Source organism: Scomber japonicus, chromosome 18, assembly GCF_027409825.1.
Source record: "Scomber japonicus isolate fScoJap1 chromosome 18, fScoJap1.pri, whole genome shotgun sequence".
NCBI classification, from domain to species: domain Eukaryota; kingdom Metazoa; phylum Chordata; class Actinopteri; order Scombriformes; family Scombridae; genus Scomber; species Scomber japonicus.
Window position 1 is genome coordinate 21,720,586 of NC_070595.1, and position 13,384 is coordinate 21,733,969.

Below are 13,384 nucleotides of genomic sequence, written 5' to 3' on the forward strand. Positions count from 1 at the left end.
TCTGAAAATTGGAATGTATTTTGTGCCTTTGAGCTTGTGAAGGATTCATTTCTTCAACTCTTTTGATCAGGCCAAATAATTGCAGCAAGTGCTAGTCAAGAATTTTTTCCCTTTGAGGTCAATCAAGGTCAAGCACACAGAGAGCAGATGAATCAGACTGCAGAAATGTGAGACCCGCCTCAGATTTCAAGGCTTGGAAAAAATTATACATCCACAGTTTATATAAATTACACAGTGCTGGTGAATCTGATCTGTTAAACACATATCAGATATAGTGTGCTGCCAAATCAACACAAGGGCAGATATTTCATTGATATATAGTCTAATGACATATTACAGGCCCTCAGTCTACCCACTTTCCATCAGCCAGGTTGATCTTTTTGAAGATAGGGTACATGTCTGGTGTTGGTTGCCCATGCTGGTCCTCATACAAGAAGACAGGTGAGCGGCCCACTTCGAGCCCAAGTTGCTGAACCCCCTGGTCATCATACACAGAGAGCAGGAAGAACTGGGAACCCTTTTTAGCTCGCACAGTAGCCATCAGGGAGAAATTCATGGGAAATTTGAAATCTGGAAGAAAGGAGAGGAGAGGAACGGAGTGGAGAGGAGAGGAGAAGAGATTAGAGGAGAGCAGAGGAGAGGAGAGATGATGTTAAGTCATAGCACAGCGGGGAACAAACATTTTTATAACATGCAGGCACCCCCTGCTGCCAGTGAGACCTGAGTAAAGATAATAATGATGAAAAATATTGCCCGGGAAAGCAGTGAGCACCCGCAAGGAGGCGTAAAGAGAGTTCAAAGTAAGATTTCTTAAGGTTTTAGTGAAAGAAGAATCCTTTACTGAAGTGACATGTTTGTGTGCTTTTCAGACATCCTCAAGTATTTCATTGCTGGGTAGCACTGGAGGCTACACTGTATATGGTTTAGTAGGAAAAAAGTCCACTACCAGGAAAAAGCTGTTTGGTGGGAGCACTGAGCTGGATCTTTTTGTCTATCCTGTAGGCCAGGTCTGATTCCTCCATCCCCTTCCTGCTGGTGCAGAGACCAGCCTCCAGGGACACCCCCTCCATGTTCTCTGACAGCTTCAGCACTCGCAGAACATCAATGGGATCAGCTGGGAATAAGAAGAAAGATCAAATGAATCACCTGCATGTAGTTATAGATAAAAGAAATATGGTGTTTAATTTGTTCATTTCATGATCACAGACTCTCTAACTCTGTCTTATTAAGCGAGGTATTGTATCAAAACACAAGGAGGAGCATGTGGCAGATGGCGGCAGCATGCTTATAGTCATGTCAGTCTCACAGTTCCATTCTGCCACTGTCACAGCCCTTTGGTGTCTGGCTCAGTTAAGTGCTGGTTGTTACCAAGCTGAAGAGCAGGGTTTAGTGTGGCTGGAAGGTGGTCTTAAAAGTGGGGAGGCTTCCTGCTTCCTAGGAGTCGGAAGAGACAGGCTCCTCTGAGATGTGGCGGCAGGTGGCCAGGCTTCTGTGGTTGTTATTATAGGACAGGGGTGGTACAGAGCCTAACCCATAATCCTACTGCAGCACACCTGACAGCTGACACCTGCACACAACTTACCCTTCACCCAGCAGGGAACAATATGTCCGCATCGCATTTATCACAATTTGAACACTTAACTGCCATAGATAAGCACTGCAAGCATTCTCCCTCCCTACTCTGTTATTCTCACTGCATCTGTCCTAACAAATCAGCTATAGTTTTTTATTAAACCCTCGAAGCTCATTTTTACTGAATAAAAGAAACATTTAACAAACAATAGATGATGTGTTCCCCTGTTTCATGTATTTTCGAAATACGTTTGGAAATATATGGAAAAAAAGATGGCTGAGATACTATCGTAATAAAATGAGAATAATATTATTCTCATGATAATTCTTGAAACAAGCACATTTTACTGCAAATAGGAAATCTGATCTCATCAATTGTTAAAATGGATGTTATAGTGTAAATATATAGAGTATTAATATGCAATTAGTACAGCAACTATAGATATGAGTTTTCTCCCAGTGGTGGGTTTCTCCCATTATAATGTTGGCTGCTCATGTTATTAGATGTTCTGTTGATAAAGTGCTGCCTTGAGCATTAGGTAGGATCAGAGCTTTCTGTGCAGCCAGTCTCCCCCCAGCTGCTATAGAGAGCCTGTTCGAGACAACTCAGCACTTAGCATTCCAGGCATCTCAAATGAGGATCCTAAACCTAAATTGCCTCCTGTAGCTCTCCCCGCTCATACAGAGCTCACCTTTTATTCTCCTCGTTAATTAAACATGTGGAGAGAGTTTACCGTTGCCCAGACATTGCTTACAAAAAAGCACCATGTTATATTTTATGGCATTATTTATTTGCCGAGGCCATTTATTCCAAGCAGCTTTGAGAGCTCACCCTCTCAGTCCCCTAGCATGGCAACGGGGCTGTAAATAGGTTAAGCTATGAATTACAGCCAGGCTCCAACAATGGAAAATATTAGGAACAAATCTAAAGGTAAGACCTCAGGGCTTACATTTTCAATTTATACAGAGTAATAAACAAGCTGCATGAATTAAATACTTACAGAAGTTGCTGGTTTCTAACAACAGAAACCCCAGGCTGTTTAACAAGTGGCACCAATAAAAGTTCACCCACACACAGTCTTTTAAGATGATTTTCAAATCTGCTCTAACCATCATGACAGTGAACCAAGGGCTAAATGTCAAGGAATAATGTATCCATTGACTTTAAAAGGTCGACACTACCATACCATAATGTGTAAGAAGGTCTGGGGGTGTTTGTGGTGTGATGTTTTTTAAGAAAGATTCATAAAAATTGTATTGAAGCTTCTTCTTAAAATTAAAATTAAATTAAAAGCTTTACAATACAGGTTAAGCTTACTAGTAAGTATTAGGGCCACATGAGAAAAGAACGCAACAAGATTAAACTCGACATGACGACTTTAAAGTCAGCACTTCGACATTGAATTCGAAATGTCGAGAATAAATTTGAAATATCATGCTGACTTTAATCTCAGCGTGTCGATATTTAAGTGTACTGCATGCAGGTGTAACCATCGATATCCTTGCATCTGCCCAGTTCCAGCGATTTCAGTTTGCAAGAATGCAGCCACTTCCTCCAAATTTGTATGGTTTATCCTTCTGAAAAGACACAGTTTTCGGCACAACCTTTTCAACGTTCTCACACTTATGGTAACATTGTGTTTCTGCGCTAAAAGAGCGAACATTTCTTTGTTGCTAAAACCAGTTCTGAAGTACATCTACACCAACCGGGCCAACTGATTGCTAGTTTTGTCGAGAATAGAGTCGACATATCGTGATTAAAGTCTACATGACATGCCAATTTTATTGTTGAAATTTTGACTTTAATCTCAACATGTCGACTTAAATGTCAACACGCTGAGATTAAAGTCGGCATGATATTTCAACTTTATTCTCGACATTTTGAGTTTAATGTCGACACGGTAACTTTAAAGTTGTCATGTTGAGTTTAATCTTGTCGCGAAAAAAAAAAGTTTTCCTCATGTGACCCTAATACTCCGTTGTACTAGTGTAACAAGCTTGACTTAATGATATTTATTTTAAAGTCAGAGTCAAACACAACCCTTTATTACTTAAGCTAAAGCCTCATCCTTCATTACACATAAAAGCATCTGCATATATAACAGTTTACCTTACGCAATGTCTGTGTCCTAATCCTTAATATTTGTATTTAATTATAGGAGGAGTAGGTAGTCTTATTCTTTGTCTGATCCCAGGTGATCTCTTTGTTGAACTGTTGTGGCTTTGTTTGATTCCTGACTGCAAATCAACATCCTTTGGGATAGAAAAGTGGAAGTTTGTGTTTATCTATCTCTCTGTCTGTCTGTCTATCTATGTGTCTTTCTATGTAGTTCTTTCTTTTTCTCCCTCTGTCTGTGATACATACTCATGTACAGGGAGGAGGGCAGTGTTTGTAACAGTCTGAATAGTGTTCTAAATTGAAGCATCATGGGTCTCATTATACTGGATTCTTGGATTTCTGTCAGCTCATCCGAAACAGCCCTGACAAAATGGCTTTCAAACAAACTAACACAATTAACTTTTCAGCACAAGAGCTTCAGTCTTTTCAAAATTGTTCAATTTTAAGCAATATAATATGGCGTTGCACCTGTATGAACCATATTAATTATATTTCAATCTAAAGCACACTGAGCTTTAAGGATGAATGTTGCGCAATTCTAAACATGTTCCAGCAATGACAGGAGACTCTTGAACTCTCACACTCTTGAGACAACAAAGTCGAAATGTGCAACAATGCCACAGGGAGAAATCTGAGAGAAGCAGCTGATATTTCTCAGAAAGAAAAAAAAGTATTGGCTTTCACAGTGATCTGTCCTTAAAATGTGCATGGAATAAAACACCCAAATTGTGCAATATAAACGTATGATGGATAAGTTTGGAAAGCTGATATGAAAGACATGGGAAGAAACTTAAAGGGATGCCCTGATAACTGCTGCTGCAAGACGAGAAAATAGTTGGAAAGGAATTACCATTTTTCTGTGAAATGTCCCTCCGCCCATGAATCTGGCATCAAAAGAAACCCCAGGCAAATGGAAGGCTGCCATATGAAGTCCAGATCCATGCAGCAATCAACAAAACAAAGTTATCTGTTGTCTGCTTTGGATTAATTTATATCACCTTGATTTGCGGCAATTTTGGCAGCTGTTCTACCTGTCCTGCAGCACTGAATGCCTGAGAAGGCTTTGCTTGCATCTCATTAGGCTTTGTGGTAAAACATATCGTATGCATACCTCACCTGTCAAATGATGTTTCCTTTAGAAAGCTTACGGAAAATCAACATTTCAAGAACACTTGGATATTGTTACTGATAGAACTTGCTACTTAGTGGTGACCCAGCTGCCCTCAGCAGCACGCTATTCCAATTTGAAGATATGGCTCAACAAGTTTGAAATAGCATCATGTAATCTCTAAGGACTGATGACTCAGAGTGTTTTCCAATCACAGAAGGAGGTCAGAGAACATGAGAAACATCCAGCTTTTTTCAGACATCCTGCATTTTTTGGACAGTTGTGACTGACACATATTGAACAGTATGTAATGTATAAGCAGGCACATAATAATGCAGATTAAAACACACATTTTACTTGTAAGATTTTTTCTTGTTCTTGTGATTTTCTTTATGGGTTAAAAACTGTGCCCAGCAACAACGTTGTCCACACTTCCTGACAGAAAAGTGCAGCTCCCTCTTCACCTCACAGATCCAGCTTTATCCTCGGAAAATGCCACCAAACACTCTACATCTGTGGATCTTCTCTGTCTGTGTGACAACTGAAACAGCCTCTCTATGCCCTGCGGTCATACAACTCAGCACCACTTCAGTCATATATGAACATAATGTGTTCTCTGTGTTTCTAAAGTAAATGTCTCTGAAGACATTCTTCATGACTCACACCACCTACACTCCCAATTCAGCCTGAAAATACCACTCACTCTCACACAATGCTACACTGTCAAAAACTATTGCGCCTGGGAACTGGGGAATTTTAACAAGACATGAAGCCAAAATGAATCTGGGCAATGAGAATTTCCCATAGTATTTTGGACCACACCCTGAGATGAGTGGAGGAAAAAACTTCCAATTATTGTTTGGAGATACAGCATATCTGTATCTTATTATAAATGACATGACAGTTCATGACCAGGTGCAGAACATGTGTACATCAAGCAGACTGTTATAGATTTGTAAACAACTCTTCTTCCATTTCAAATCTTTGTCTACTGAAATTCCACTTTCCGTGAAAACTACTGTTGAAAGAACAATTTGAATCAATTTCACAAGCTGTAAAACAGATGGTGATTAATAATAGGAAAATAGTGACAGATTCAGTGGAAGTGGTTGAGTAAATCCAGACACAGTTTCTTCCAGGCTCCGTGAAGAATAGCCTTAATCTAATTAGCAGTGGGTGTGACCCCCCGTCTGGGTCACTGCTGTGTGCGGACAAGAACGGGGAGAGAAGTGAGGAGAGATGATACACTCTGAACAAATTAAAATTTAAAGTGATGAATAAGATTGATATGCTAAATACACCCATTTACACCTGCATACAGTTTATAGCTCAATTATGACACCTACAGAAAAAAAAATCAACAACACTTTCCACCTCTGCCTTTGCCAAATTTTCTCAGTTCACCTGGCAAATGCTCTGTGCTCTTTTACTTGTGTACTAGTGTATCACAAATGTGACAAAGCTAAATTTAACACAGAGACAAAGGCATCTGTTGCCTGGAAGAATGCAAACTCAGAGGGAGAGATATTTATCCCACTGAATGTGCTTTGTAGCTGTGTCTGCTTTCAGTTATCACTGTAGCAAGTCAAATCAGCAGTTGTGCAGAAGACTGCTGAGAATGGGTTTTAACATAGTCTGAGGGGTTATGGGTTGTGAAGTAATGAATATTATTTCAGCGTTCAGCCTCAACTATATTGTTTGTAATACCGCACCATTAATATTTATATGATTAAGTTCTGTAGCCTAATATGTACACATGGGGAGATACAAGAAAACTAATTAAATGCGAACACAGAGGTGATGACCGATGTTCGAAATACTGCAGCAACATTTCTGCAAGAAAAGGGCTGTGGAGTTTTTATGCTGAACTGCACAAATACTGAAGAATCAAAGGGCCAGTAAGAAATGTTCTGGATCTATTTGCAATTTTGTTTTTTTTGTTTTTTTACAATGACATGGTATTGATGATTCCTCCCCAACCCTGAAAAACGGTATGTATTAATGACGGTGATAATCATAGTTATTCATTTTTATAAATATAAGAATTTTATGCAATTCTTCTAATTGCATAAAATTGCATAAAATTATTTGTGTGTACGAGTATGTTGTGGAGTGAGCTGTCAAACGAAGTGCCCTTCAAGGGATTAATACAGTTGTCCTGAATCTTGAATCTTGAATCTTAATTTGGGCATCATAGTCTTCAGGTGATCTGGGAGGAATATCTCCTATTGGACAAAGCTGTATGTGTTATACATACAGTACAGACAGTGTGACCATTTCTGGTGGAATTGCATTTACATAATATATACAGCACTGCTGTGGATCCTCCGACTGACCCTTTCCTGACTACATTTAATTAACGAGACATGAATGACTGAACCTCTCATGCCTCAGTATTCACTGTATTATGTATGATGTATCAGATCAAACGCTCCTGTCAATTACACCAATGCAGTCCCTATATTTAGCTCAGCCAACCTTATAATCGTAACATTTCCTTGTCATTAATAATGGATTTACACCAGTTTGTGTCTTACCTTTGAGATTTTGGCATTACTGATTTACAATTACTGAGTCACATAAATAATCCGCCACTTCTCTTTGCTCATTTTGTACAACATGAGGAAAATACACAAATCATTTAATAAAATATAAAAATAAAACACATTTAAGATTATAGGTAAATAACCGAAAATGTTGAATGTGAATGTGTGCAATTAAAATGGGTCAGTGAATGTGTCCTGTAGCTTGGCCTCACTGTGAGTTACTCTTTTGGTATTAAAGCTGAATGATTCTGGTGGAATCTGGTTACAGATTTCCCTCCAATTCACATCAGCACCACATTCTTCAATCTCTACAGTTTGTTCTGCACATGTTTTTTCACAGCTTGATGGGCCACAAGGCCAAAAGCTGCTGGGCCCTTAGAGAAAACACCTGCCCCACAAGGCCCTGAACTGGGCAGACACTACACGCAAACATTCACAGAAACACACATTTGTACTTCTATACTTGTGAGGAGATTCTTGCACTACAGAAAATCCATTCCCTTACCATAATCTGCACTGCATGCCTAACACTAGCCCTCAACTTAGCCTGACCCAATTTCTAATCACTAAATTCCCTTAAAGAACTGGGTAAGGGGGTGGGGGTAGCTTGTGAGAATGTCTGGTCCTCAATAATATGTAACATAACACACTACCAGATACACACACACAAACACACACACAAAATTCCTCATGCACATGCGCATGCATAGCACACAAACCTAAAGCAGAGAGGCGTACATACATACAAACATGCGTGCATACACATGACCAAGCCCATTCAAGTTTCAACCCCAAGCCTTCACTTGGTTGCTCAGACATCATAACATTGAGACAGCTATTAGCATAGCACTATATGGTACACACATACACAGTATGTGTCAGTAGTGAAATCATCAACAAGTGGTGGGTCTCTCTAAAACTTTGAGACCAATATCATTACGTAAATCATTGCTTAAACTGTAGTAGCATGGTGTCTACTAGAGGACATTAGCAAGTTCACAGAAGATGAAATGTGAGGAGGCCAACGTATCAAAGAAGGTAGCATATTGTTTTCAAGAGTATACAGGTGGCTTTGGTAAGAAAGCTTACTTCTGTGACCTCTACAAAGATGCACATGTGATGACTATGAACAACTATGATAACACTTCTCTGAGGCTCATAAACTGGGATAAAGAAGCAGATGACATGTAAGGAGACACTGCAAAGAAGTCAGCTCCTCTGATGTCTGCTCATTGCAATTCTACAGGGAGCATCTTCAACTAGTCCCATGGAAAGCTGCCTGAAGTATCTAGTGATCAGAAACATAGAAGCCTAAGGGGAAGGGGGTTTCTGAGTTTCTGGAAGCCAGATGTGCGTTAAATAATATAGATTGCCGTCCAGCGCCATAACGTGTTTAAACATCATTTCTACATATTAAAGACTTGGGAGAGCTCCAAACAGTCTGCCTCATCAAAACGTCTGAGAAGCAGTTTGAGTTGATACACATACAGCATTGGTAACTAGGGACAGACATCAGCATCTCTGGCGCTTCTGATGTTTGATGTTAATGTTCATTAAAATAATGCAAACAGTAGAAGACACTACAGCTGCAATGGGCATAAAATTCCCTTTTCCTCTTTTCTACCCTGCTAAATTCAGCTGCCTTTTTCATTTGTTTTCATTTGCCACTAATTTGTTACTGGATCAAAGGGGAACAAGGCTTGCTGTCTTCTTTTGGGAGTCTGATGCAGGATTGGCAAAGAGGCTGGATCAAACAGGACACAGTGAGTGGGCTGTTCGCACAATTTCCCCTCTGTCATACAACCAGTCAGGGATGAGACAGGACATAAGCAAGAGGAGGGAGATGATGTAAATCAAGAGATAAGGCATATAAAATAAAAACAAACCATCCTGTTTCCAAGACTTTGAATGGACCAGAAACAAAAGAAAAGAAAACCAAACAAAAATGTGTTGAGGCAAAAGAACAGAGGATTCTGACTGAAACTAACCATGGACGTGTGCAAGAATGTCTCACTTCCTGTCAGCAAACATGACTACAAAGTGCTTTCTCATCTCTCTTGAACACACACAGAAGGGATATGGGAAAACATTCTTGCACTGTAGTACACACAGACACATGCACACAAACATTTGAGAACAAACCACATGTACAAGACTGCCATATCAGCACCGCCATATGTCCATGCACTTTTAAATCATCTCAGCCTCTAACATCACAAGCCCTCATACGACAGCAGTGGAGACCACAGCCACTGTGTCAGTTGAATGTGATTATGTCAGTTGGCTCGCTTCCCCCTGCCGTCTCGTTATTTCAGCCCATGAATTCCAACAAATCCTGCCAACCATAAAGTGGGTGCATGTGGAGAGTCACCAGTGGAAATGAGGCACTTCTGGTGATGACAGGGTTAACCTCTGCTGTTGAGACATGTCACTCCACCAAGACGTCTCTAAACCACAGCACCTGCAAAAAAAAGGTCTGTTGCTGGTTGATACTCAGGACACAGTCACTGGGCATGAAGGCCTGTGTTGGTGATAGATAGCAGTAGGCCAAATGACATACAGCATGTATGCACAAGCTGGTTGTTACTGGCTATCTTGGAAATGAGGAAGTCTTAAAATGATTGATGCACTTGGCGAACACATTTGAAAGTGCAGTTAATGTGGACTCTAGGTCACTGTGACGAACACACCAACACAGCTGTTAGACAGAGAACAGGCCAGATTCTTGCAGATGGATCATTGAAAAATGAGTCACTACACTCGATAGTACTAGACATAGTGGGGTTAGGTCACTTACATTTACAGCTATCTAAAATATGACTTGAGGTTGTAGCCTGCAGTAAGACATGTAAAATGTGTGCCAGAATAAACATATCTACAGTATAGCAGTAAGAGTGTTAGTGCTAAGCGCCTTCACTTAAACCTATGTGAGCAGAGGGAACATTAAACAGATCCATGACAGGAATTTTAATCTACTCAGTTTGGTCAGTGTTCAGCCATTCACCTCTTTCTCAAGCCAACGTTAAACCTTGTCACAGTAAACCGACACTGGTCACAAGCAAACTCAAACATGACATCATATATTTCTTGAGGTCGTTGCAAGTCATACAGCACACCTGACGCACGCAGGACGCGTTAAAATCAAAATGTGCGCATTGTGCAATTGTAGCCTATGCATATACAAATATACTTTATACATAATTGAAAATCATTTGCACAGTTCGGAAAGGTGCCGACAACTGCTAACAATGTGATCTCATTTGAGCTCACTCATAGTTGTAATCCCAGCCTGAAGCGACTCAGTCTGTTAGACAAGAAGCAGCATCACCAAAACATTTACACGGATTCAAAGCAGAGACATCCAGAATTCAGAGTGAACCTTAAAAACAGAGTTAAAATCATGTTTTTGCGCTAATCTCTGTTTGTTGGCTAGTGGCCAAGTGATGAATGACTGTGTCTGAGAAAAGTCATGGAAACTTGATAAAGTGGAAGTGTATCATCTACAAAATGCACCACAGCCTGGACTATCGACATTTTTTTCAAACTTATTCTAGCATATATAGCTAATGGACATCTTTATTTAACTGCAGGTGTTCAACTATATACGTTACCAGCTTGTGTCGTCGTAAAATGAAGTAGGATCAACACAAACAGCGATATTCTCGTGCGCCCCCTGGTCCTTAATAAACGGTCCATCCTTTCCAAGCGGGGACCCCCCTGTGCCGCCGCCGCCAAAACTTAATAACTATTGCAGAAGTTGTGTTTGTAGGGAACTAAGCAGCCATGCGGGCAGGAAAGGAGAAAAGCCAGTCTGTAGTTCCACTTGCTTGAATGTTGGAGAAGTTTTGTTGTGGTGGCTCCTCTCAGTTTCGCTCTGTCCCTCTCATTCAATTTCTCCCTCTCACCATCACTCCCTCCCTCTGCACTCCACCTCCTCCGCCTCTTCCCTCCCATAGGACGGTGTCCTGGGACGCATGGATGAGCAGTGCGCCTCCAGAACATCCATAAATCAAGGTAATAGTTCCCGATAATTTGTTAGGTCTCACTTCTCAGAGGTGACCATTACTGACAGAGGTGATGTGGAGAACAACGCTCTTACATGGAAACCTGTCTGTTTGCTTTTTTTCCCTTCTTTTTTGTGTTTTACTTAACTGGCCAGTGTAGGCCATTAGCTATATTATCCATAGAGACTATAATAAAATACACAGGATCTATGCATGGCAATAATGGATTTGACAACATGTCTCAGTGATTGCATCCATTGGCCATCATCATTATTTATGATGCAGTTTCAGATATCTCATTAACTATTTAATTATTGGTATTTGTCCAACAGATTCCTGAATTTAACTTTCACCTGACAGTGAAGATCAGAGTTTGCTCAAGCTGGATGATGTACAGTATCTAAGCTTTGGACTTCACAGCATTAAATTCACCTTAACAATACAGCACTCATAGCCATTTCAAGGAATGATGTTGTTGCAAACCAGGGCAGGTTATCTCCACCATCAGTCTAATCTCAGCCCAGTGTTGGAGCAGCATCTCTGTAATGTTTGTTCAGGCTGGAGCTTGACCACTGTGAGGCTGCAGGCTAAATCACCTCAGGTTAGAGGTTGCTGACTACTGACAGTGCACAACTGATCAGCTTTAGTTAGTTCAGGGGCAGGCACACCTGGTTAGAAACCATTATCTGAAACAATAAGATTTATTATTGCACAGCTGCTAACAACATCCCAACTTGTAAAACTTCCTAATGTCAAAAAAAAATTCAAAAGGCAGTTTCCACCTAACAGAAACATTAATTTTGCATGTTTAAACTTTAAAATATTGAAAAGACGTATTTGTGTGTTTCTCTGTTTTGTCATAAACATCCATCCCAATCATCTGCCAAAATTTGAGCCAATACAGTGCTGATCACCTGTGGAGGCTACATTCCTGCCAGAAGTTTAATTAATTATAGGAAGACTGTGGTATTCAGCTGAGACATGTTCTAAGACTTGTGTAAACCTTGTCTAATTGGAAAATTACCAAAGACAACATTTTTAGAGTCCAAGCTACAACAAGCCCTTCTAAAGTAATTGGAAGCTGAAATTGCATAGACCATAAGGAGAAAATTAGCCTAACCCCAAGAAAGAAGACTCTCAAATCATAGAAAAAAAGGGTGAAACACACCCATTTAAAAGCCACAATTCTCTCTTTTATCCAAAGACGCTGGTGCACATGATTTCTAGCTAGCAACTCTGTGTCAGAAATTAAGCAACACTGATTAACAGACTGGTTAGAAATCCAAAACATGGAAACACTTACACATGAGTGAAAATGTAAGATGCAATTTTAAAAATCCTCCTTCAAGTTATTAAAAATAAGGGGCCCCATACAAATATGAGAGGAAACAGATACATCCCTGTGCCTCAAGGACACTAAATTATATGTGCATATGTAGAGTGATTAGAAGTAACACAGACAGCCATAGGAGTGAGAGATATAAGAAGGTTTGACCGAAACACCGAGATAAGTGGACAGATTGAGGTTGATTTGGTAGGTAAATAAAGGACGCCCTGACCTCCCACTGTCTCTGCTCTCAGTACCAGCTTAGCCAGCCTGAGTCAGAGTCACATTCCTAGCAGCTTTTAGCAGATAGTTACCAAGAGTCCATTGGATAGTTTGAGCTTTGGGTGAGAAATACTTCCAGAGCATGTGCTATGTTCCTTTGTTCCACTACTGGACTTGTGCAACTCACAATTGTACAAATCCAATGATTAATCTCTTTGTATTTTGATTAATCTTTAAAGCACACAGGAAACAATAAAAAAAACTTTACAGCACATGGTGTGATTTGTGATGCACAGGAAAATTGGAATTAGAAAGTCACTTCTTCTGTTTGTTAACATTCATTAACTATGGGGTTTTAATATATCAGACTGATAATAATGAATGCATAGTAAATAGATTATCAATTTTCAAGATGATGCAATCAAATGCTGCTAAAAAAGTGCTTAACATGGAGAATTCATTCAATTCATGCTGTCGATCTCTTTG

The 13,384-nt window shown here is 40.0% G+C and overlaps 1 protein-coding gene across 1 annotated transcript in view; it reads right to left on the bottom strand.

Annotated features, from left to right (window-relative positions):
• The window catches only part of col5a3a (collagen, type V, alpha 3a), a 48,194-nt gene extending 37,017 nt beyond the window's left edge, over nucleotides 1–11,177 (bottom strand). Inside the window, exons 1-3 of the mRNA XM_053339244.1 lie at nucleotides 10,957–11,177; nucleotides 947–1,114; nucleotides 357–570 (exon numbers count right to left, since the gene is read on the bottom strand). Coding sequence (XP_053195219.1) covers nucleotides 357–570; nucleotides 947–1,114; nucleotides 10,957–11,041 — 467 coding nt within the window. The 5' untranslated portion in view covers nucleotides 11,042–11,177. The remainder of the gene's footprint in view (nucleotides 1–356; nucleotides 571–946; nucleotides 1,115–10,956) is intronic.
• Between the last annotated feature and the right edge of the window lie 2,207 nt (nucleotides 11,178–13,384).